This window comes from Bos indicus, chromosome 16, assembly GCF_029378745.1.
Source record: "Bos indicus isolate NIAB-ARS_2022 breed Sahiwal x Tharparkar chromosome 16, NIAB-ARS_B.indTharparkar_mat_pri_1.0, whole genome shotgun sequence".
NCBI lineage: Eukaryota > Metazoa > Chordata > Mammalia > Artiodactyla > Bovidae > Bos > Bos indicus.
This window is the reverse complement of record NC_091775.1, coordinates 6,353,311-6,380,152: the sequence shown is the minus strand read 5'-3', so window position 1 is coordinate 6,380,152 and position 26,842 is coordinate 6,353,311. Positions and strand designations below refer to the sequence as shown.

Here is a 26,842-nt window from a genome sequence, read left to right as displayed (position 1 = left end):
TTTGGTGTGACTTTGGACAGCCTGTATATTGAAGCTTAGGGCGATGTTCCTGTGTTGCTGGAGAATTAGCATGGTATGTCTTGCTCTGGAACTTGTTGACTCTTGGATGGAACTTGGTTTCAGTGTAGGTATGCAGGGTTTTGGATGTGCTCTTGTTGGTTAATGTTCCCTGGAGTCAGGAGTTCTCTGGTGTTCTCTTACCTCTGGCTTTCAGTCTTAATCTTACAGTAGCCTCAAGACTTCTCCATCCATACAGCACTGCTGATAAAACATCTAGATAAATGGTGAAAAGAGTCTCCACAGTGAGGGACACCCAGAAAGGTTCACAGTTACATGGAGAAGAGAAGAGGGAGGAGGAAGATAGAAGTGACCAGGAGGTGAAGAGGGGAATCAAAAGGGGAGAGAGCAGTCTAGCCAATAATCAATTCTGTATGTGCTGTCCACAGTCTGGAACACCCAGAGAGGTTCATGGAATTAAATAGAGAAGAGAAGAGGGAGAAGAGAGATAGAGGTGTCCATGAGGAGAAGAGGGGCAGTCAAAAGGGAGAGACCAATCTAGCCTGTATCAGTTCCCTAAGTGTTCTCCACAGCCCGGAACACCCAGAGAGATTCACAGTTAAGTAGAGAAACGTATGGGGAGGGAGGAGATAGAGGTGACCCGGGGGACACTAGGGAGAGTTAAAAGGGGAGAGAGCAATCAAACCAGTAATCACACCCCTAAGTAAAAATGGGTACTGAAGATTAGATTCTTAAAGGTACACAATTGATAACAGATACTAAAAAGCAAAGATTAAAAATCTAGAGTAGAGGTTAGACTCTGAAAAATACAACATTAAAAATACAAAACCAATCACAAATTATAAAAAATACATATATGAAATTTGCTTTAAAAATAGGGTCTTTTTTGCAAGATAATAGTAGGTTATAAAAATGAAAATTAAAGGTGTAATAAAGAACTGAAAAATTAAAAAAAAAGATAATAGTAAAAATATATCTAGGAATTTCTCTGGAGCTGTTGAGGGTAGTGTGGGGTCAGTTCAGTTTCAGATAGTTCCTTGTTCCAGCTTATACTTCTTTTCAAGGTCTATAGGCCCCCTCCAGTGCTTAGTCAATGCTAACTACAGGGTTTCAATCTGTTGTGCCTGTCACTTTGAGAGCAGTTCCCTGTTACTTGTTTATTTTGGCTTCCACTGTTTGTAAGTCTCTTCAGTGTCTAATTTCTACCTTGATGCAAGGGGGCGAAGGTGGTCACTTGTTTAGGTTCACTTGTTCAGTCGTGCTGTGTGGAGGGAGGAATACTGCAAACAAATATCACTGGTGTGTGTGGGGAGTGCTCACAGTGTATGGACCACACTGGGTTGCCCTAGCTCATGGTGCCTGTGCTTTCCCTGTCTACACTGCTCAGACTCCAGGTTGCTTCGAAGGGGAACTTTCCAAAGCGGGCCCTATGTTGCGTGCACTTCCCAGGTCTAAGCTGCTCAGGTTCAGGTTCTCCACAAAGGCATAGCCTCGGCTGGGCCTGCATTTTGTGCCCTTCCCAGGTCTCAGGAGCTCAGGCAACCAGGTGCTTGGAGAGCACACTGTCCCAGGTGTGCAGTGGGTCTTATCACCTCTCTGGTCCCAGTCGCTCGGTTTACTGGGTGTGCCATAAGAGCACCGTCACAGGTGTGCTGTGTGTCTCCTCTTGGGGGCTGATCTCAGGTTGCAACCCTCCTGGCAGATGTCAACCGTCCAATATCCCAGGAATACGTGGTTTGCAACTGGGAGCCTGCTCCCACTTTGGTGGAGGATGCCATCTCTGGGGCCAAAGTTGCCCCTCGCCTTCCAGCTCTGGCTGTCGCCTGCCTGCCTCTCTGCCTCCGATGTTGGGGAGGAGCCGGTAGGCAGCCTGCTAGCTCTCCTTTGGCATTTGATCAATACTTTGTTCTGTGAGCGGGCCAGGATGTGGCTTAGGTTAGAGCTTTTCTTTCTCTCTCTCTCTCTCTTTTTCCCCTCTCTCTCTCTGTCTGTCCTACAGTTTGGGTTGCTATCTCACGTTAGCTCCCTCAGATTGTCCTCAGGGCATTCAGGACTGGTCCTTAACCCTAAGCAATGCAACAGTGCCTCCCCCACTTGCTGGTGGCAGACGTGAGCATCTGAGCTATTTCTCCACTTGGAGTTTTGGTTAAGGCACATGTTCTGTGTTTTCCCCCCCTCCGCCCCTCCCTGTTATGTTGCCCTCTTCCTGGTGGCTCAGAGGTTAAAGCATCTGGCCGCAATGTGGGAGACCTGGGTTCAATCCCTGGGTAGGGAAGATCCCTTGGAGAAGGAAATGGCAACCCGCTCCAGTATTCTTGCCTGGAAAATCCCATGGACAGAGGACCCTGGTAGGCTACAGTTCATAGGGTCGCAAAGTGTCGGACACAACTGAGTGAGTTCACTTTCTTTCTTTCTTTCACTTTATGTTGCCCTCTGAGATTCTAAAACTCCCCACAGACCCACTGGTGAGAGGGTTTCCTGGTGTTTGGAAACTTCTACCCCTTCACGACTCCCTCCCCAGGACTGGTCTCTGTCCCTAACTCTTTTGTCTCTCTTTTTGGCATTTATATTTTGTCCTATCTCCTTTGGAAGAGAATGGGCTACCTTTCTGGGTGCCTGGTGTCCTCCACCAGTGTTCAGAAGTTGTTTTGGGGAAGTTGTTCAGCATTTAAATGATCTTTTGATGAATTTTTGGGGGAGAAAGTGATCTCCCCGTCCTATGCCTCCGCCATCTTAAGACCGCTCCCCACTTAGCATTTTCTTAATTGTTTTGGGTTTTTTGTAGGTCTTTCCTTTGTCTTATGCTTATTGCCTGTATGTCTCTTTAATATATGTTGTAAAGCTGGTTTGGTGGTGCTAAAATCTCTTAACTACTGCTTGTCTGTAAAGGTTTTAATTTTCCATCAATTTTGAATGAAATCCTTGCCAGGTAAAGTAATCTTGCTTGTAGATTTTCCCCTTTCAGTACTTTAAATATATCCTGCCATTCCTTTCTGGCCTGTAGGATTTCTGCTGAAACATCAGCTGTTAATTGAATGCTTTTCCCTTGTGTGTTACTTGTTGCTTTTCCCTTGCTGCTCTTAATATTCTTTCCTTGTGTTTAATTTCTATTGGTTAGTATGTGTCTTGACATGTTTCTGCTTGGATTTATCCTGTATTGGACTCTCCGTGCTTCTTGAACTTGATTGACTATTTCCTTTCCCATGCTGGGAAGGTTTTCAACTATAGTATCTTCAAAAAAAATTCTCAGTGCCTTTCTTTTTCTCTTCTTCCTTTGGGACCTCTATAGCTCAAATGTTGGTGTGTTTAATACTGTCCCAGAGGTCTCTGAAGCTCTCCTCAATTATTTTTATTTTTTTTGCTTTATTCTGCTCATCAGCAACTATTTCAACCATTCTATCTTCCAGCTCACTGTTCCATTCTTCTCCTTCAGTTAATCTCTTATTGTTTCCTTCTATAGTATTTTTAATATCAGTAATTGTGTTATTCATCTTTCTTTGTTTATTCTTTATTTCTTCTATATCCTTGGTAATTGTGTTAATTGTGTTGATTGCTTTTTGGCATTTTATGCCTTCTATTTTCAAGGTTTTGGAACATCTTTACCATCATTATTCTGAATTTTTTTTCAGGTATTTGAACTATTTCCTCTTAGCGTTTTTTTTTTTTTTGGTCTTGTGTGCTTCTAGTTTGTTCCTTTATTGAGCAATATTTTTTGTACCTTTTCTTTTTTTTCTTTTTTTCTTTGTTGCATTTGATGTCTCCTTTTCTCAGGCTTTCAGGTCGAATTCCTCCTTCCTTTTGGTTTCTGCCCTTGCTGTGTAAGGTTGTGCCAGTGGTTTGTGTAGGCTTCTTTTTGGTGTGACCTTTGTTTGTACTCTGGTGAAAGGAGTAAGTTTTTTTTTTTTTTTTTTCCTTCTGATGGGCAGGGCTGTATGAGGTGGCAATCCTGTTTACTGATGACTGGGTTTGTGTTTTTATCTTGTTTGTTGTTTGGGTGAGGCATCCTACACTGGGTGCTGCTGGCAGTTGGGTGATGCCAGGTGTAGACAAGTGGAGGCCTTTATGGGACTTCTCACTAATAAATACTCCCTGGGGTTAGGAGTTTTATGGCAGGCTAGAGTCTGTCAGTGCTCCCACTGCAAAGGCTCTGGGCCTGATCTCTGACCAGGGAAGTGAGATACCACAGGTGGTTTGTAATGGCATTAAAGGGGATAAAACAAACACAGTAAAACAAGAAATGGACTACAAACCTCAGACAAATGGCAGATACAAAATCAGGCAAGTACTAACAAAAACATGGGAAATATACACACATAAACAAAACCAAAACAGTGAAAAAAAAAAAAAAGTAGAAGAGATTGATTCAGTGAGCATAGGAAAGTAAGAATGATATCAACTAGTTATTAACAAATCTGACTAAAAGCGTAAACTGGAAAACAAAACCAAAGCCATAGGTCAACTGGGGAATAAAACAACTAAAGCAAACAGACTAATGAACATAATGAGGAAAAGTGAGAAAAGGAAAAAAAGAAAGAAAGGCTAGAAAAGCAAATTTAAATAGAGGTAGACAAAGAAGTTTTACATATATTAAAGAAAAACAACAACAGAAAAAGAATAAGAAAAGCAAGCAAAAGAATATATGTGGAAAAATAGTGATAATAATTTTTTTAAAGCTTTGAAAATTAAAGAGGAAAACAACCCTCAAAACCACAAAAGACCAATGTAGAGGCAGAAGTATTTAAAGGAAATTAAATGTGTGGTTAAAAAATTTTCTCAAAAGTGTAAATAGATTTAATTGTAGTATTAAAATCAACAGCTACAACAACAGAGAGCAAAAAACAAGTAAAAATTAAAAAACCCAGTAGCAACTACTAAATAAATTAAAATATAAGAATAATAAATATTTTTCTTGGATCATCTGTCAGCATCCTTTTCCTCAATGTGAGTCACAGTCTACCTCACCTCCCTAGGATGCCCTCCAGTTCTGGGCTGGTCTCTTACCTGTTGTGGCCACAGCTCAGACTCTAATCTGGTCCTACTCTTGCATGTTCTTGCTCTGATGTCCACATCTGCCAGTGCCAGTGTGTTTTCTTTTGTAGGAACTCTCATTGTCCTTTATATATTCCATAGATACAAAGTCTGCCAGGTGATTATGCGGATTCAATCTTCAGCTTGTACCACTGGTGGGAATGTTTTGGTTCTATTCCTTAGACACCTGCCCCTGGATTTCACTTGTGGTTTTATCTCCACCTTTGCATGTGACTCGTCCACAGGAGTTTACTCCTGAGGCTTCCCTGGAGGACTTGGGTGTGCCCCAGGGAGGACTGAATTTGGAGGTGGTGCAGTTGCTTGGATTGCAGGAGCCCTGGCAGTACCAGGTACTAAGGGGAGCCACTGGGTAGGAAAGCAGGAAATATGATGCCCTTAGGGTTTTTGTAGCCTCTGGTTACTCTGTCTTTGTGGGATTGAGCTAGGGAGTGACACAGGAGCTTGGATAATGGGGACCATGAAAACACCGGATACTTAGCTGTGGCTATTGTCACAGGAGGTATGTGACTATTAGGGATTTTTCTAGCTTCTGACAGCTCTGCCCAGTGAGGATTGAGCATGGAGGTGACACAGCTGCTTGAATTTTGGGAACCCTGGCAGTGCCAAGCATGCAGGGAAACCAACTGACTCAGCTGTAGAAGTGATGGTCCTATTAGAGTCGTTTCCTAGCTTCTGGCACCTGGCCATCAGACGGCCTCTTTGGCTGGTCCTTCTCTGTTGCTTGACCCCTTCAGGCGCTTACAGGCCCCCCACTTGGGGTCACTGTCTGTTGTTCATCGTATCAGGGACTTAAAGATCACCCTGGCTGGAGTCCTTCTGTGTTACTTTGCACTTCAGGTCCTTAAAGGGCCACCCTCCCTGTGTTGTTTCAGCTGTCTGGTGCTGATATGTGCAGAGAGAGAGGCTATAGAGATGGCTGCACCCTCAGTGTGTGACTCAGCAGTATCACCCTGCCTCCAGGTTCCCACTGCGCTCTCCTCTCTCAGGTTCCTTCACACCATCTCCCTTCAGTCAATCCAATCGCTATGTTCCATCTCCAGCCTGAAGCACTTTCTAGGGGACTTGCATCCCTGTCTGGTGTAGGTACAGCTGTGGCAAGGATTGTCTGTGTGATCCTCATTCCATTCAGACTCTCACTGGTCAGCTGCTTCACTCTCCAACAGTCTCAGTGCTTCACCTCTGTCGCAAACATTTGCCCTCCCATGCAGCTCTGTCCCTGCTTCAGTTCCCAACCCCAGATGCAGATCCAGTTCTACTCACTGTCCTCTTTTTTTTGCCCTGCTTCCTTTGTCCTGCTGAATGTTGCCTGGTTCTATATATTCTTTTCCAGCGGTCAGGTTCTCAGCTGGCGTTCTGCAGGATCTTCTGTGTCTGGAGGTGTATTCCTGATGTATCCGTGGAGAGAGATGTACTCTTCCGCCATCGTGGGTCTCAGTGTATGGTATAGAGCCCACACCTCACTCCAAGTCAGGATTGCTGTGGGCGGTGTCAAACTTCTGTTGTTGGGTCAGGATAAAAAGCAATGGATATCTTGTTATTCTCATTTGAACATACTTCTCAGTTGATCATTTTTCTTGACTCTCTGTGTTGATATCTGTGCATTAGACTAAACATCCACTTGTCCTAGTCTTCACAGATTGGCCTCAGTAGTAGAACCTTTCCAAAATTCAGCCTTTTCAATCAGCTTGGCCAGAATTTTGGTTACCTCTCTAACCTCTCTGCTCATCCAAACTTCTGAGTTTGTAGTCAGCCTTCTCCAGGATTTGAGAGTATGCAGTGATCTACAAGTCAGAATACTTGGTGAAACAGGCAATTGGAGTTTATCACCTAGCTCACTGTGCACTGAACTGGGGAGAGGAGCTGTGGCAAATGCCTGCATGCTACTTCAAACCCTGTGCCTTCTGCACCATGATTTAGCTCTCTGTAGTCCCCAGGCACAAATGAAAATTTTGGGTTTCATCAGCTCTCAAGGACAGGTTAGTTAGAAGCCAATTCCTCAGGCAGAGCTGGAAAAGATGAGTGTCCAGATGTGCTATCTCATTCCTTCCATGGAGAAACTGGGAGTTGCTCACTCTTCATTAAGCTAAGGGAAGACCTGTGACAAGTGCTGGTACAGATTCATAACTGCCACTTCATTTCTGTTATCCTAGGAGATTGGAAATCCTAGGCCTCCCAGAGCCAGGTAAATTGGAAGCTGGACCCTGGACTAGCATTTGCAAAATCAGAGATCTAGATTGTGGATCAAACTCCTTGCTCCTCCAGGAGAAGCTGGGAGTTGAGTGTTCCCTTCAAATTGTATGGTCCTCTGCTGCATGGATTTTATTGCAGGAATGTGTCTTAGTTTTCCCTGCCACTTAGGATTTTGGCATTTTCTCACTTGCCTTGAATGCAGAACTTCTCATCTACTGTTTCTATTTTGAATCGAAGGCGCTGATACACACATAGTTGTTAATTCAGTGTGTCTGTGGAGGGAAGGAGAGGTCAAGATGGCCTATTCCACTCTCTTACTAATATCACTGCAGTGTTTCCAAATTGTATGTGTTGGGCTTGTTTGCTTTTCTATTTTCAGTTTTAAGGAAAAGCAATTATTGATTTTCATCTTTATCATTACTATTATTGCTATGTAATTTTAAAATTCCCCTCAGCACACTTTTGTGTATCTCATAAATCATATAAGACTTTAATTATCATGGTTTTATTTTCATTCAATTCAAAATATTCAGTTTTCTCTTTTGATTTCTTCTTTATCCGTGAAGTACTAAAAAAATTAGCTGAATTCTATGAAGATGTCTAGTAGGTGACAGAATTGTACTTTTCCAAGTTTAGTTATTCATGGTTTGAAGGATCAATATTTTGTCCTTAGTAAAAGGAATGGATGTATTCATCTTTGTCATCTTCATTGAACTCCATGTACTGATATGGCTTTAAGCACCCAGTTTTGATGACAGCATTTCAAATTCTCAGAGACAAAGGCTGGGGTAACAATGGTGGAAGATTCTGTGATCGTCACCTGATCTGTGTTCTGGGTTGTGTAAGAGATCCAGACAATACTTTCAACAAGTCCCAGGAAAGGAAACCCATTGCTAAAAGATTTCTGACGTGCTGTGGGATTCCAGATCCTTTAGACAAACAGATTTCTAATAATTTCCTAGAAGGAATTTGGAGTATTTTAAATCTTGCTTTGTTATAGAAAACAGAAATCAAGTGTTTTGGTTTAATATCTTTGGAAACTCATAGTTTTGTTTTGTTTTTTTTTTCTCTTACACACGACCTTAAATGATTAGAAGTTTTCTTGGTTTATAGTCATAAGTGACTCCCCTTTTTTGTATCATTACGTTATTTGGGTCCTTATGAAATGTGTATCAAATATATGCTTACCTTTTCTTTATGCTTTCTCCCTTTTAGAAACATGTTCAAAATCCAATATAAGGATTGAGAATGGATTTTTGTCTGAATCTACCTTTACATATCCCCTAAATAAACAAACAGAATATAAGTGTAAACCAGGATATGTAACAGCAGATGGTAAGACATCAGGGTTAATTACATGTCTGAAAAATGGATGGTCAGCTCAACCTGTATGCATTAGTAAGTAATTCATTATCTTAGTATTCTTTATCTTGATGATAACTATACAGAAGTATTAACTTTGTTCTTTTGTCCTTTTTTCTTTCTTTTTTTAATTTTTTTGCTGGGGCAGGGTCATATGAAGTGTTTTGTGGTTCCATGGCTGTATTTGAAAAGATCAATTACAAAGCTTTGAAAAATGTATCTTTTTTTTTTTTGCCTTTAATGATTAATTACTAGTGGAGTAGAATATCATTGTACTATTTAGTTCAACGTTTTGTCACTTTAAAACATCCTGTGACTAAAATCTAATTTTGCTAAGAGCCTTACCTCTCTTCCAGGATAAATTCATTTATTTTCAGTTGAGACCTTTGTGCTGATTGCATCTGCTTTTATTTTAGGGGACTCTTAAGCCAGAGTCTCTGCTCCTAAGCCTAAAAGTTATGTTTTTAAGCAAAGATGTGAGGCCATAGTGCATAAACTTCAAATAATATGATATATAATTCATGTTTGAGTCTCTAGGATAGATATCCTTGTGAAAAATTCTCTCTTAGGAAATCTTCATAAACATCTAGTTAGTGGAGACAGAGAAACACTTCTAGACAGGACCAAATTCTGCTGTGCTGAAGGTTTTTCTTGTAGCAACACATAGATGTTTATGAAGATTTTCTAAGAACAATTAATGAGTTTGTTTTATTCATCCCAAAGCTACACACTGATATTTTTGAAGTGATATTTTACATATTCACTTTAGGTGAAGTGGGTATTTATAATATCCCTTTCTACTGTTTTCATTTTATTTCTTCCAGTGTCTATACTTGCTACAGGCACTACACCCTCAAAATGAAAAAAGTTTCACATATCAAACTTATTTTATTTTAATATATGACAGTTTTCCATTCTAACACTCTTTTTATGAAAAATATCTCTGTTATTATATTTTACTAGTATAATTTTGCTTTAATACATTATGAAGTTTGAAGTAAATTATTTAAACTATTAACATCAGTCTATGGTGTTAGTGAGGAGAAGGCAGTGGCACCCCACTCCAGTACTCTTGCCTGGAAAATCCCCTGGATGGAGGAGCCTGGTGGGCTGCAGTCCGTGGGATCGCTAGGAGTCGGACATGACTGAGCGACTTCACTTTCACTTTTCACTTTCTTGCATTGGAGAAGGAAATGGCAACCCACTCCAGTGTTCTTGCTTGGAGAATCCTAGGGACGGGGGAGCCTGGTGGGCTGCCGTCTATGGGGTCGCACAGAGTTGGACACGACTGGAGCGACTTAGCAGCAGCAGCAGCATGGTGTTAGTGAAAACAGATTGTTTGTTAACATATTTTCTTATAAATAGCTATAAATAATAAAATTATGTCTGTATTCAACCTCGATAAGTATAAAATAATATACAACCATTAGAGATATAGTTGGAAAAGGAAAATCAGCATGTGAATTTTAAAAATTTTATAGCATCTTTAAAAAATTAACTTGCCTTTTGAAAATTACTTCTTTTCATTGAAGTTTTCTCTGGCAAATATGTCACAACTGCTAATTAATTTGGCATATTAATTAGGAAAATGCTGTTATGAAAATAGTATAATACTTCTGTAATGGCTTATTTTAATACTAGCTTTGGAAAAAAATGCACAAGTACAGCAACTGAGGAACATGTTCATAACGTAAATAATTCAGGAACATTAAGTGTTGAGAAAAATGTTGCATAAAAATACACTTGTTTTCACTTTGAGTAATTATTTCAGGACAGTGATATATCACTGGCATGGTTGGCTAATTTTTTATGATTTGTACATACTAATTGGTGAAGCCCTTTTCCCTTGAGATGAAACTCAATCAAATTGCCCACTAAATAATATTAGAAATAAAATCAAAATCCCATTATCCCTTAGAATCCTGTGACAGGCCAGTATTTGAGAAGGCCAGAGTCAAAAGTGATGGCATGTGGTTCAGGCTGAACGACAGGCTGGACTACGAATGTGTTGATGGGTATGAGAACCGAGATGGACGTACCACAGGCTCCATAGTATGTGGTCAAGACGGCTGGTCTGATAAAGCTGCATGCTATGGTAAGCACTCTTTTCCAGATGTTCTTAGAGATAAGCAAAATTTAACAGTAATTGTCAGAAGTGTTTTATTTGTACCAAATTACACAGATCTAGAATCATCTTTAAGGAATGATGCTTCCTTCTACTTTAATGTAAACTGGAAGGAGGGGAAGTTTTAAAGTCCAATGACTCACTCAATACAAAATGACAGGGTCTTGCAACCTGTTCAAGTATTTGCTTGTAAGTGTCTGCTTATACCTCCTACCTTGAATGTTAACTTCTGCAGGTTTTGACAGGTGCTTTTTATTTTCTGACTTGGACAAGTTCTGAGGACAATGACATGGATCTCTTTTATTTTGCCAATCAGATGTGTTTTTTCCAGGGTTGAAAATAGGGCTTCAGTCTCTGGTAAGCTGAGTGGATGTTGAGTGTCCCAAGTCAAGGGAAGAGTTATGTGCAAACTTTGGCAGCAAGGTAATATTTGGAAAATATGAAGGTGGGCGGATTCTACTGAATGAGAGAAGATTTAATGAGCTAAAGCTGATATGAGGCAAAGGAAAGATGAGCTGGGTTATTTCAAGGCAAAATAACATTGATTGATTTTATGATTCATGAAAAGCCATAGGGAATTTTAAGAAAAGGAATGATATAATTTTATTTGGATTTTTGAAGGCCATTTGTGGAGTTTTCTGTATGCTGTGCTTATGATGGACAAGAGAAGATTCAAGAAACCATGTGGGGTGAAAAAGTGTGGGGATTAGATAAATTCTTGGCTGAAGTGATTCAGAGCAGAGAATAGATTTGGGATATATTCTCCTGGTAATAAATGCACATAATGTTGCTAAATGTTGGTTGTCAGAAAGAGCAAAAGTTGAAGGGACTCATGTTTTGAATACCATTTTCTCATAAGCAAGCAAGCAAATGGAAATGACTTTGTACGTGGTACTGGCAGGAGAAAGAACACTCTTGCAAGAGCATCACAACTTTGACCTGAACACATTGTGATTGGGCCAATGGGGACCATAAACATTGGATACATCAACTGTAGTGTTGAATGCATAGGTTTAAGCAGGAGATACCCACATGAGATTATCACTCTCTAAATTATGACATCAGATTAGAAAAGAATGTAGAATGAAAATAGAAGACAGCTCAAGACTGAGTCCTGAAGCTTCCAACACTGAGGTGTCTGACAGAAGAATAGATGGCAAAGTGGACAGAAAGAAAGGAGGACCCAGAGAATTTAGGAGAAAAAAATGTCAGAATGAATGTTGCATAGATTGGACAGAGTAAAATGCTTTAAGAGCAAGGGATAATAAACTGACTAATAGTAATTTCTATGGAATCAGCCTGAAATGGTTCTATATCCAATTCCACCATTTGCTAAGTATGAATCTAAGGGCAACAACCTGTTTGAAGGTTTATTCACTCCTCTGAGTCTGTAAAATGATTTAATATCTACAAATGTTCTAATATTTCAAAAGATCTTTTAGTTATTAAAATAAATTATTCATATACACTTGTCATAATGCCTGCCATACAGTTTAATCAAGGAAATTGTAAACTAATTACATTAGAATAGTTACACTAATGAATACTTCTAATTCAGTTAATAAGCCAGGTTAAAAGACTAAAAATGTGGTGCCAACATTAATTGTGAGAGAGACATTTTCAGATGGAGTAGACAGGGGAAAACCTACTTAGAACCTGCTAAATAAATTATTAGTAAGAAATGCAATACATCATGTGGACATAACTCTTTGAAAAGGCTTGGTTGTGACAGAGAACAAGAGGTTCAGGATAGAGATTTCAGATAGACACACAGGGGAAGCTTGTTAGAGGAACAGGCCAGGCTTGTTCAACAGTGTCCAGAGCCCAAATTTCACTTTCAGGCTGTCAGCAAGCACCTAATATATGCCAGAAGTTGCCTAAGAGTAATTGTGAAGGATACAGTGGGGGACGGTGGTATGTCTTTCAAGAGCTTTCATGCCAGTATGAAAAAAATAAAAAGATGAGTTAAGGCAAATAATGAACCAAAAAGTAAAAATATTTCTATTATATTAATCCAATAAGTGTATTCTAAGAACAAAAGAATCCAAGTGCTTAGAAAGTAGGAGGGACTGCGGGTCAAGTTTATGTAGGAAGACGTCTATGCAAAGAAAGCCTAGAAACCATTCGTCAGCAGAGGCACAAGCCTTTGCGGCAGCCATGGCAGCAAAGCAATTGGCTTATTTTAAAAAGATGAGATGGTAAAGAATCTGCCTGCAATGCAGGAGACTTGGGTTCAATCCCTGGGTCAGGAAGATTCCTTGGAGAAGGGAATGGCAACCCTCTGCAGTATTCTTGCCTGAAGAATTCCACAGACAGAGGAGTCTGGAGGGCTATAATCCATAGGGTCAAAAAGAGACATACCTGAGAGACTACAATTTCACTTTCAAAATTTCTGAGCCACCTGACAGTAAAATATCCACTTGCATTGCGGGGGACCTGGATTTGATCCCTGGGTTAGGAAGATCCCTTAGAGAAGGGAATGGCAACCCACTGCAATATTTTTGCCTGAAGAATTCCATGGAATTTTGGCGAGCTGCAGTCAGGGAATCACAAAGAGATGGACACAACTGAGCTAATAACAATTCTAAGTAAAGGGAAAGGCTTTTAACATGATCATGTCTTTCTTACAGTCACTCTATTGGAAGACAGCAGTTGGAAAACAGCCTAATGCCAAGACCTTTTTGTTGTTGTTAAAGCAATATTTAACACAGTATGATAAAATAGGAATTTTACATAAGATAAACATAAAATATGTAAACAAAGTCACATACCAACAGAAGTATTGCTATGTGGAAGTTTGGAATAGAATTTTAGGAAAGGAAACCCAATGATTCTCATCAGTAGTAACCTCTCATCTAAGCTACAAAACTCAACATAAAAAAAAAAAAAAAAGCAGAAACAGAAACAAAGAACAACAACAAAAAAGCAGGAACAAACATTGATTTTGGGGAGAGGGGGCATTACTTGTAAAACTAGTTAGCTTATGTATAATTTTATGATAATGTTTGAAGAATTTTAGATAGTATGATTCTACTTTTTGGTGAGATTCTAATTCTTAAATTCCAATTGAGAAGTTTAAAAATGATTTAGCAATAGGAAGATTCCAAATAAAGAATAATGAAATTTTTGATAATATGTAGCAATCCCTGGTGGCTCAGATGGTAAAGAATCTGCCTACAATGAGGGAGACCTGGGTTTGATCCCTTGGTTAGGAAGATCCCCTAGACAAGGGAATGACTACCCACTCCAGTATTCTTGCCCGGAGAATTCCATGGGCAGAGAGCCTGGCCAGCTATACTCCACGGGGTCACAAAGGGTCAGACACAAGGGAGCGACTAATCCACACACAGCAATGTCACAAATTTCATAGATTTTACACATTTTCAATGATAAGTTTATACATTTTTAAAATGAATCAGAATAATTAAACATATATTAATAGTTAAGCTCATTTATAGGTACAATAAGATTAGATGTTTGTGTTGTCATATACATAATCAAGACACCTAGAATATGCCTATGTGACCTTGAACATGTTTACTCATTTTGTTTCATGTTTCAGTTTGATTTCTATACTTGTAGATAAAATTAAGTGATTTTTAATGTACCTGTAACTCAAATATAAGAGAAATGTCTCTCTTGTGTGTTCTAGTTTCCCAGTTATATTTTTTATAATACCATTTTTTCATTTATATTCAGTTTTAAAATTGTGTATTTTTATTCTGAGAGAATATTTCTACATTTTGAGACCAAAAAAGTAGCATTATATTTTGTAAATGTCAGTGATAAAATCAGATCCAGTACTAACAAGTTGACTTTACAAATAAATTATCAGGCATATATGTTGCTGCTCAATACCTTAATATTTCTCAAAATCCCAGATGAGTGCAGAGGATGTATAAAACCTAACATGTAATGTTTTTCAAGGAAGAGCATTAATGTGTGTTCTGTGTATGCAGTATCCAGCACCTCGTTTTATGTTACACAAATAATATTTATTTTGCAATGGTTAAATATTCTCACTCAATTATTTATCTTTTTTGATAGAAAGAGAATGCAGTATTCCTGAAATGGATACATACTTAAATGCTTATCCCAGGAAAGAAACATATAAAGTTGGAGATGTGCTGAAATTCTCCTGCAGTCAAGGCCGTATTATGGTTGGAGCAGATTCAGTTCAGTGCTACCACTTTGGATGGTCCCCTAAACTTCCAACGTGTAAAGGTAAATATTTATCTGACAGTTGTTGGAGCAAGAGTTGAGATTTCAGATATCAACCTTTTTATTTCCCTCCCTTAATTTTCTGTCCACTTTCAGTGCATCTATAGTCTAATGATTAAGGCAGAGACATACCCACCAAGGTGGAGAAGGAAACGGCAACCCACTCCAGTATTCTTGCCTGGATAATCCCAGGGACAGAGAAGCGTGGTGGGCTGCTGTCTATGGGGTTACACAGAGCCGGACACGACTGAATGACCCACCAAGGATATGTGCTGGGTATACCTCAGTTTTCCTTCTTTAAGAAATTAACCTTCAGGTGCTTCTTGAAATATGTGGTGGAGAATCCACATAAATGCATGAGGAACCTGACACTGGCAGGATTTCTTGTTAGTTTTCCTTTTTCCTGCAATTCCACCATTAATATTGGAGAGTTTATATACTGTGGGCTTTACATCTAGTGTCCTCAAGTATATCTAAAGAGTGTTCAAGTAACTTAAAATCAGTTCAGTCACATGTATCAAATCATATGAATCAAAGTTAAACTTTTCAAATGCTTCTCTCAAATGATATTTTTTTCAAAAAGTTTTCACACAGTGTTTCTGTGGAATAAAAGTATTGCTGTAATTTATACTCCCAGGTTGAGTAACTGGTTTGCATATTTATTTAACATGTCTGGATAATGAACATGCTTTCTGAGCATACATAGACTTCAATATACTAGTTCAAGATGAGTAACAGAATCAGTAAACACTATTCTTTTTTCATCGTTTAAGAATGCTAAAATAAATTATATAACAAATAAAAGATCATTTAGAGAAATCCATTTCTGCATTAGCTGGATTTTTCAGTTATAAGACACAATGTTACCATAATTTATGCAATATTTCTACAGTAAAGAAAGTTAAGTCCTGTGCTCTACCTCCTGAACTTCCTAATGGGAAAAGGAAAGAAATACACAAAGAAGAATATGCACACAATGAGGTTGTGGAATATGCTTGCAACCCCAAATTTCTGATGAAGGGTTCTCATAAAATTCAGTGTGTTGATGGAGAATGGACAGCTTTACCTGTGTGTATTGGTAATGTATTGAAAGTAGTAATATTTCAAGGTAAATCATTACTCTTATTTGTATCCATATACACATTTAAATAATATTTTAAAGACAAATATATTTGTGGATTTTCAGAGGAGGAGCGTACCTGTGGAAATATACCTGACCTTGATCACGGCGATGTCAAGCCTTCTGTCCCTCCCTATCACCATGGAGACTCGGTTGAGTTCAGTTGCAGAGAAGCATTTACAATGATTGGACCCAGATTTATCACGTGTATTAGTGGAGAGTGGACCCAGCCTCCTCAGTGCATTGGTCAGAATACACATCTCAAATTGACCTTTAGTATTTGCAGCCATTCTGTTGAAATTTAGAGTTATCCTTGAGAATGTCAGATCTTAAAATATAATGATCCCAAACATTTGATTTTTATAGTCCAATATGTGTTGAAGAGGAAAAATATAAACTAGCAATAGAATTTTATCCATCTTTCTGTCCTGATATGGACATTGTTTATCTTGACAAATGTGAAACTAAACCTTACTGATAGATACTCATGTGATTAAAATGGGAGTACTAGTTACCAGGAAAATACAACTATCATTGCAGAAATGCCATTTTTGCTTTTATATGGTACTCTTTCTTTTAGAACATTGGAAACCAGGAATTATAGTTGAGGAAAATACCCATTTGATACATTTCTGTAGGAATCTTCCCTCTCAAGCTTCTAACAATGATAATTTCTCTATCTGTTTCAAATTCTGAAAAGAGAATTTACTGTGTTGGGGAGGGTGGGCTCCAGCCCTCCCTGTTAGTAGGTAACTCTGTCATGGGAGGCACTTGGGGTGGGGCCAGGAACCTGCCCTGACGCATTTCCCTGTAAGAGACTCGTCCTGACTTTTGGATGATCAAGTCTTTGATGACTGACCAAGAGAATCAATGTTAGCTGCCTTCTTTCATTTTTTCTATTGGAATAGACTTTTTCCTGGAGTTTTCCTGGGCTCTGCATTCAAAGACAGCCCTGGATTTCCAGGCCTATTAACTCATTATATTTCTAGTCATTAATTATTCCAAGAAGAAGGTATGGCTTAGGCTTAGGCCCTGAGTGAGGGCAGGGACTGATAGCTGTTTTCTTTGCTGACAGTATGTTGAAAGACCCATTTCAAAAGACCAGTTGACAGATGGGAGACATTCAGTGGGAGTTTATTTAGTTAAATAGTAATTTTTTTTTGCTTATTAATCCCTGCATTTTCATGAACACATTATTGTCTTAGGTATTGCCAATTCTTCAAGATCAAACCTCATCTTTGTCCTCTTCTATCTCCTCAAATGACCTCACCTCATTTAACTTTTCATTCTACCTAATGCCAAAATGTTTGCTTCAATTATTACTCTTCTGACCTCAGAGTTTTCCTTGCAAAGGTTAATCCTCTACCTGTATTCAGTTTAATGTAGTCCCCCTTTGCTATAATAGACCTTATTCCAGTTTTCTTCTCTCGAGGTTTATTTTGTAACTCTGTCTAATCTAGCTTGTCATTCTTCCTACTATGCTTATTTTCTCCTAATAAAATACGTCTGCTTTCCTTCCAGAAATCAGTCCATCATAGGATGAGGCCCGCAGCCACTATTTCTCCTTTTGAGTATACATCTTCCTTTGGCCACCATTCCTTGAAGAATACTACTGGTTTTATGTCCATCAAGACCCTGAACAAAATTTAAAAACAAGGCTAATTCTCAAGCCTTTAGTGTGTTTTCAATTCAGCTTGTTATTTTATTTTTTCAGAGTTTTATTTTGATATCATCATTTTTCTTTGACTATCTACTCGACTTTTCCTTATTTTATTCATTTCACTAAACCTTTATCATAAACAAATCATTAACATATACTGCCAAAGATCTATATGGATATTTTGTCAAATTCAAAAAGAACTTCCACTTGCACTGAACTTATAAAATAGGTATATATATACATAAAGCTTTTTTAGTCCATATTTAACTTATCCTGGAGCTAGAAAAAAATTGTTATCATGGCTTTATATTGCATTATAATGATCTGGTACATAACATAGTGGCTCAAAGACTCCAAGTGTATATGCAAGATAGATTGTAACTTTAAGTACCCATCTTCTTATTTCAAGTGTTTGTTTATTTTTGGTGTCAGGTAAAAGATTTGCTTAAAAGTTAAGATTCTATACAAAACACCTTGGTGTAGTTTTCTTATTATGTTTCATATTATTTCTTGAAAAAAAATGTATATAAAGTAGCAACTTGGTATGCTTAGTCCACAGAAAATTGTTTTATTTTATTGTTTTAAGATTGTGAATTAAAAATAATGTAGAGATGCTTAAGGTCAACAAGCAAATTTATGAATATTTGCACAGATTTCAAGTTTGGGACCAAATTTATTCACGTGATAGCTATTTGCTATGTAGATCATCAAAAAGTATTCCAGTCAAAAAGGCAGAAATCTTTAGGATGGGAATTTTCTCTGAAATTTCAAAAACTGGACACAAGACTCAGGCTAATGTATAATTTTTCATCTCATGCAATTTGATCAGCAATAACTTGGCTGCTGGAATTTGTAGGCATAAATTGTAACATCATTATTTTATTGACAAAATAAGCTATTTTTTGTTATTGGCTATTTGGTTCTTTAGAATTAGTCTTTTCAAGAGAATGTTTTCATTTTATAGCAACAGATGAACTTAGGAAGTGTAAAGGGTCAACATTATTTCCACCTGGGGGGAGACCAGCACATAAGATTGAATATGACCATAACACCAACAAAAGTTACCAATGTCGAGGAAAATCAGAACACAAGCACTCAATCTGTATAAATGGAGAATGGGATCCTAAAGTAGACTGCAATGAAGGTAATCTCTTGTCCATAATGTTTTAAAAAATGTATTCTATATCTCACTAACTTGTAAAAGTAGTATCTTTGTGTCCTTCAAGGAAATTTAGCTATTTATCATTCCAAATATTTTCCATCTGCAAGGTAATTTAGAAGCTAATCAAAATAATGTGTCTAAATATTAATTGTATAACGTGCCTTAATCAGCTATGTGACAAACAACTCAGAGACTTTGTGACTTTAAATTAACATCTGGGCAGTAGGTGTGCTCATTTCTATGGAAAAGCCATTGTTTCTGATTTTGTGTATTACACATAAATGTACTTATGTTTATGCTGAACTATTATGTATTTATCAACATATCTATATGTATCAATCTATGTATCTATTTATATATATTTATGTATCTATCTAGTCATCTATTTTGGGAGAAGGCAATGGCACCCCACTCTTGCCTGGAAAATCCCATGGACGGAGGTGCCTGGAAGGCTGCAGTCCATGGGGTCGCTAGGAGTCGTACACGACTGAGCGACTTCACTTTCACTTTTCACTTTCATGCATTGGAGAAGGAAATGGCAACCCACTCCGGTGTTCTTGCCTGGAGAATCCCAGGGAGGGGAGCCTGGTGGGCTGCCATCTATGGGGTCGCACAGAGTCAGACACGACTGAAGCGACTTAGCAGCAGCAGCAGCAGTCATTTATTTCTCTTGTTTGTTTAACTATCTTGAGAAGTCTTGAGTCATGTTTACATGATGAATTCCAATTGAATAGGTTCATTTCAATTTTCCACTTTTAATATCTGTGTTTCTCTTCTCCAATTCTATGACTTTTGGACTCTCTATCCTCAATATGTTTACCAATTTCTACAAGCCTAGAATATCTAGAAAGAAGCTTCAAATCAATAGAAAACCAGATTTACTGTCTAATATTCCACCTCATAATTCATCCTTTTATAAAGATCCAAATATAAAAATCATACAACAATAAAGCTGTATTAATGAAGAATAAATTATTTAGAAAAACATAACTATTTGGGAAATAAACAACAAGCTTCTAAATAACTGCCATGCCGATACATAATGTACATTGTATATTATGGGCTTCCCTGGAAGTTGTGCTGGTAAAGAATCCGCCTGCCATGCAGGAGACCCCAGTTCAATTTCTAGATCAGGAATATCCCCTAGAGAAGAGTTAAGCTGCCCACTCCAGGATTCTTGAGTTTCCCTGGTAGATCAGTCTATAATCTGCTTGCAGTGGGGGGGGACCTGGGTTCAATCCCTGTGTTGTGAGGATCCCATGGAGGCAACCCACTCCAGTATTCTTGTCTGGAGAAGCCCCAAGGACAGAGGAGCCTGGCAGGTTGCAGACCATGGGATCACAAAGAGTGAGACATGACTGACTGGCTAAGCACAGCATTGTATATTATACATTATATATTTATGATTGCTTGGTCCTTGTGAATTAACTTTTTTTTAATTATAAAATACTTCTTAATTTTTGTCATGTACCTTGTCTGGAAATATATATTAGCTTTTTAAATATAGTTAAATTACAACAATTTATTATTTCATATGATGAAGAAATTCCCCCAAAATTTCAAGGAATTCATGATTATAAATCATTCTAAATTAGTAGCAAATATAAAATTAAAAGAGCTTGCTACACAACTGCATCTTTAAAGAAGCAAGCAACATTTAGGGGTAGTGAAGTACATATGTTCTACAGTTTCTTCTAGAAACTTTATAATTTTATGTGAGTATATATAAGTATGTTATCTGTCTCATGTTAACATTTGAGAATTGCGTAAAGTAGGAGTTAATTTTTTATGGATGGATTGTCAATTATTTTAAGAATATGTGTGGAAAAGCCATTGAAGTGAAAAAATCAGTTAACCAGAAAAGTGTTGATTTATTTCTGAACTTTATATTTAGTCACTTAACTATCTTCACTGCTGCCAAATTACCTTTGTAACTAGCTTTTTAGCAGGCTGAAAGTCTGATAATAGTCTCCAAGTATGTTCCTCTCACTCAAAATAACTTTATTTATTTTGGTTTTGAACATAGAAATTTCAGGGGAAACTTCCAAACTTTTTTTAAATATAAATTTATTTATTTTAATTGGAGGTTAATTACTTTACAATATTTTGATAAAATATTGGGTTGTATATCAAATGGGATGACTTTGTAATGAGAAAAGAATTGTGGACAATTGGCTTCTTTACCATATTGAATTTTGAATTCATAAACATGGTATGTCTCTGTTTATTTCTGCTTCAATATTTCCAGACATACCAATAGGCTCCCCTGGGGGCTCAGACAGTAAAGAATCTGCCTGCAATTCAGGAGACCCGGGTTCAATCCCTGAGTAGGGAAGATTCCCTGGAGAAGGGAATGGCTACCCACTTCAGTATTCTTGCCTGCAGAATCCCATGGACAGAGAAGCCTGGCAGGCTGCAGTCCATAGGGTTGCAGAGAGTTGGACACGACTGAGCACACGTGAGATCTGATATGCAGTTTGCTTCTTTGAAATATTCCCTTGATGAAGAATTCAGTTTCTTTAATAGGGAGTATGCTATTCACATTTTCTACATTGTCTTATCACTGTGTGACTGTTGCATTTTTCAAGAAATATCTCTATTTTACCTAACTTATGAAATTGATTGATGTAAAATCATTTCTAATAGTCACATAACATTCTATTTTTCTTTTAATCCTATAGTATATTGGGTAATCTCACCTCTTTCATTTTTGGTATTGAGAGTTGTTTCCCTCCTTTATTTTGTGAATAGAGTTTTGTTTTTCAAAATTATCATTTTCAAATTAACATTTTTAACACACATAGTTTCTTCCATTTCCTCTTGTGTCTAATTTGTATCTTGTTAATGTTCATGATTTTTAACTTTCTTAATTTTCTGTTTTCTCTTTTCTATTAATCTTTCTCAATTTTTTCTCTCTTGTGGACTTAATTTTCCTTTTTTCTGATCACTTCATTTTAATTTTACTCTCTCATTTTTTAAGATAAAAAATGATAACATTGATTCAAACCATCCTGCTTTTGAAATCTAAGCCTGTAAAACTACCTTTTTTTACTTCTAAGTATTGCTTTACCTGTGCCTCAAAAATTTATAAATATGTATCAATTTTATTTTCAATGAACTGTATGTGAAATATTGTCTAATATTCATAGTGGCTTCTTTGATGTAACAGTTGTTTAGAAATGTGTTGTTTAATTCTCACATATTTATGGATTTCTAAGTAGTTCAGTCTCCATTAACAGTAATACTGTGGTATGATTGTTATCTAGAGAGCTGCATATATTTACTGTACACAATTTGATGATTATCATCAGTGATTACATAGATAATTTATTCTTATTTATTTCTAATCTAATTCCCTTGTCATAGAACACAGTCTGTAAATTTTTAATATTTTGAATTTTATTCTTTCTTTGTTGCACAGCATGTTGTCTATCTTTGTGATGTTTCCATTTCATATAAAGTATATGTATATTCTAGTTTCTAGATCAGGTTGACATTGTTCATAGTGTTCTAAAATGTACCTATATCTTCAAATAGCTTTTTCTAGTTGTTCTATCCATCAGAGTAGGAATGCTCTCAGAATTGCTAACAAGTGGTTGTGGATTTGTCTATTTCTTCTTTCAGTTCTGCCCATCTTTGCTTCATGTACTCTGATATATTCTTAGATACATTATATATTTATAATGGCTTAGTCTTTGTGAATTACCTTTTTAATATTTATAAAATAGGTCTTCATAGTTTTCATAATATGCCTTCTCTGGAAGTCCACATTCATTTATTGAAATATAGCTAATTAATTTAAAACACCTGATTATTTTCATGTGATAAAAGAATTCCTCATCAATTTCATGTAATGAGTCCTCAAATTATTCTCTATAAATTAAAAGCAATTGTAAATTAAAAGAAAGCTAGATAAACAACTTATTCACCCATATCACAAAACTTGGAAATTAAAAAAATTTTTTTTCTGTGATTTACTAACAGAAAATATGTTAAATTAAGTAAGATGAAAACTGTATACTTTAGAATCTATGGTACACAGGAAAAAACAAAGATATGTATAGATTAAAACTTGATTTACAAAAAAAGTGAATTAAGTAATAGGTAGTACAATCTAGAATCCAGAAAAGAGCATACATCCAAAGAACATAGAAGGAAAGGAAAACTAAAATTAACATGTCAATTTTTATAATAAGCTAAAAAGTATAAATAGCTGATTTGCAAAATATTCAGTTTACGGGGAAATGTAGTGTATAGACTAACTTTTGGAAGACTCTTAACAAATTAAAATTATTAGGACAAAAATGTTTAAACATCAGACATAAAAAAAATAAATTCTTGAAAATACATTGATAAAAAGGTCAAAATAGTTAAAACAGAAATAAGAGAAATATTTGTGATGAAACATAAACTATTCCAAGTCTTCCCTGGTGGCTCTGATGGTAAAGAGTCCACCCGAGTTCCAGGAGACTTCGGTTCGATTCCTGTGTTGGGAAGATCCACTGGAGGAGGGCAAGGCAACCCACTCCAGTATTCTTGCCTGGAGAATCCAGAATCCCCATGGACAGAGGAGCCTGGCAGTTTATAATCCATGGGGTTGCAAAGAGTCTGACATTATTGAGTGACTAAGCACAACAAAGCACAAAAAATACTCCTATTGACTTAGATCAGAATAGAAAATCTGATGATATTACTAATGATGAATAAAGTATATTCAGTCAAATATGTCCCTGAATTTAATACAAAATGTTGGCTCCCTGAAAGGATTTATGAGTTTCCAGCCTATACTTGCATAGTGTTTCTAATGAAATAGAAATGAAGTATGACAGGAGAAAGCAAAACCAAGGGGTCATAAAGGGCTCCAAATTCTTCCAGGTGTATTCACGCAGTCTTCCCTCAGTTGAGCAGAACAGGTTTTGTCTTCAGATTATGAATTGGATATTTGAGGTATCTCTATTTGATGGACTCAGACACAGTTTACAGAGGGATCTTTTATACCCTCTGGTCACGTAGAGAAAGCCAGGCTTGCTAATCCGTTAAAGAAGGTGCATTCATCAGTGTATATATCGTTTAACAGTGCAGGAAAGCTAGTGAATTGTACCTTCAGGAGAGTACTGACCTGTAAACAAGACACTCTAAATCCCAGTGAACCAATCTAACTCTTACCTTGTCCAAGAATCAGCATCACATTAATAGTTTATTAACTAAATGTAGTTTCTATCTGGCTGATCAACTCCCATGGTAGAAAAATTGGTGAGGGCTTCAATCCAAGTCCAATATATCTGATCATGAATATCTGCTAAAAAAAAAAAAAGAGACCCTGATAGCAGTTTTTCCTCAGTACCTATAACTGGGTGAGCAATTCAATTAGGGCATCCTAAAGGTTAGAAAAAATAAAATCTGTTTCACATAAATCATGCAAGATTGAGCACAGGAAGAATAAAAGGAAGAAACTAAGATCATGAGACAATGAACCAAATGTGATATACTGAAGTGCTAAACAAGCTTAAGAGTATAATTACAGAGTATCATATTATTTGATCATTTATGATATAACATTAGAGCTTTCTGTTTATTGAAAAATTTTCCTTTAATATTTGAACTTATGCTTTTTAATCAAGAAATCTAATTTTAATATTTTCAGAAGCAAAAATACAACTATGCCCACCTCCACCTCAGGTTCCCAATGCTTGTGATATGACAACTACAGTGAATTATCAGGATGGAGAAAAAATATCAATTCTATGTAAAGAAAACTATTTAATTCAAGATGCAGAAGAAATTGTGTGCAAGGATGGGAGATGGCAGTCAATCCCACGATGTATTGGTAAGTAGTGCATGCAAAGTTTGTTTAAAATATTCTTTAAAGAAGATTAATACTCCTCTAAGCTTTGTATCCTTCCATGGTGGCTCAGTGGTAAAGAAACTTCTTGCAACGCAAGAGATGCAGAAGATACGGGTTCGATCCCTGGATGGGGAAGATCCCCTGGGGATGAGGGTGAAAACCCACTCCAGCGTTGTTGCCTGGGAAATTCCATGGACAGAGGAACCTGTTGGGCTAGAATCCACTGGGTCACAAAGAGTTGGACATGACTAAGTGCCTGAGCATGCACACAATCTTTGTATGGATCAGCAGGATGAAGTCCTCTCTGTCTCTTCCAATTTATCTTGAAACAGTAAATCACAGTTTCAGTTTATGAACTGATGAACACTCTTTCACTTCTGATGTGAAATGCAGACAAACTCCTTGGGCTACTGTGCAAATAACAGATAAAATTTATGTTTATGCAAATTTTATTCTTAATGATCAAAGGACAAGAATGAAGGCACAACTGGGCTGCCCAGCCTGGGAGTCATGGTCCTGAAAAATAAGCCCCCAGAAATTCTGACTTAGAAGGCCAGAGTAACTTGTGCACAAGAAAGCCAGAGGGCTTTAGGAAACAGAGTTTCTTCTGTTCTTTAAGGGCATACAAAATCTCTCATACTCTGTGTCCCAGTGAAGAGGCATCAATGGGAAAGAGGCTTGGGTTAGACTAATTTGTTTACCTTTGTGAAACTTCTAGAGAGATAGAAGACAATTGGGATCATAGATACTGGTGCCAGCCATCATGAGAGACAAGTACCACTTTAGAGTTTTCCCTAACACACACATGCATAGCTTACTAGCACCAGAGACTTAACAACTCACCAGCATGACAGCACCAACCCCAGACTCCACTGGGCTCCACAGCTGCTACACCTGCATCTCATCCTGCTCTTGGGTGCGATATCACCAGCTCAAGTACGCTTAGGCCCTGAAGCCAGCTCCATCAACACTTCATCCCGCCTATGAGTGGGCTGGCAGCCACCACATGAGGCACAGTCTGTCAGCCACCTGGGGAGGAAGTGGGATCCTTTCCTACTAGTGCACCCAGAGTAGTTGGCATTGACACAACAGAAGGGCACCCCTATATCATCTAGATCTGCTGAACACATCCTACAGAGGGGAGCATTCTGTTGGGGCCCATAGACTTCTGCAAAAGACCACTTCCCTAAGATCAGGAATATACCTAACTCTTAGAAATAAACACAGAGTTAGGTAAAATCAGGAGACAGAGAAATGCATTCCAGATGAAGGAATAAGACAAAATCTCAGAAGAGTCACTAAACAAAGTTAAGCAATCTACCCAATAAAGCATTCAAGGTTAAGACCATAAAGATGTTCAGTGGACTCTAGAGAAGAATGAATGAAAACGGAATTTTATGAATAAGAAAATATAAAGAAGGACTAAACAGTGCTGAAGGATACAACAGCTGAAATGAAAAATACACTAGAGAAAATCACTAGTAGATTAGAGGATTCAGAAGAATGGATCAGAGATCTGTAAGACAGAGTAGTGGAAACTTCCAAACAGCATAGGAAAAAGAAAAAAGAATTTATAAAATGAGGATAGGTTAACAGACATCTGGGACGACTTCAGTACCATTCTCATTATGGGGATCTAAAATAGAGATCTATCCTGGAGAAGGTTCCATGTGCGCTTGAGAAAAAGGTGAAATTCATTGTTTTTGGATGAATGTCCTTTAGATATCAATTAGGTCTAACTGGTCTATTGTATCATTTAAAGTTTGTGTTTCCTTGTTAATTTTCTGTTTAGTTGATCTATCCATAGGTATGAGTGGGGTATTAAAGTCTCCCACTATTATTGTGTTATTGTTAATTTCTCCTTTCATACTTGTTAGCATTTGTCTTACATACTGCGGTACTCCCGTGTTGGGTGCATATATATTTATAATTGTTATATCTTCTTCTTGGATTGATCCTTTGATCATTATGTAGTGACCTTCTTTGTCTCTCTTCACAGCCATTGTTTTAAAGTCTATTTTATCTGATATGAGTATTGCTACTCCTGCTTTCTTTTGGTCCCTATTTGCATGGAAAATCTTTTTCCAGCC

At 37.5% G+C, this 26,842-nt stretch overlaps 2 protein-coding genes across 2 annotated transcripts in view; both read left to right on the top strand.

Annotated features, from left to right (window-relative positions):
* Positions 1 to 26,842, top strand: part of LOC109570108 (complement factor H-like) — a 377,373-nt gene that overhangs the window by 38,795 nt on the left and 311,736 nt on the right. The window lies entirely within an intron of this gene.
* LOC139176526 (complement factor H-like) overlaps positions 8,403 to 26,842 on the top strand; it is a 44,897-nt gene continuing 26,457 nt past the window's right edge. The window contains exons 1-7 of the mRNA XM_070768848.1: positions 8,403 to 8,655; positions 10,538 to 10,714; positions 14,792 to 14,968; positions 15,858 to 16,043; positions 16,152 to 16,331; positions 18,710 to 18,889; positions 24,552 to 24,734. Of these exons, the coding sequence (XP_070624949.1) occupies positions 8,418 to 8,655; positions 10,538 to 10,714; positions 14,792 to 14,968; positions 15,858 to 16,043; positions 16,152 to 16,331; positions 18,710 to 18,889; positions 24,552 to 24,734 (1,321 nt within the window). The 5' untranslated portion in view covers positions 8,403 to 8,417. The remainder of the gene's footprint in view (positions 8,656 to 10,537; positions 10,715 to 14,791; positions 14,969 to 15,857; positions 16,044 to 16,151; positions 16,332 to 18,709; positions 18,890 to 24,551; positions 24,735 to 26,842) is intronic.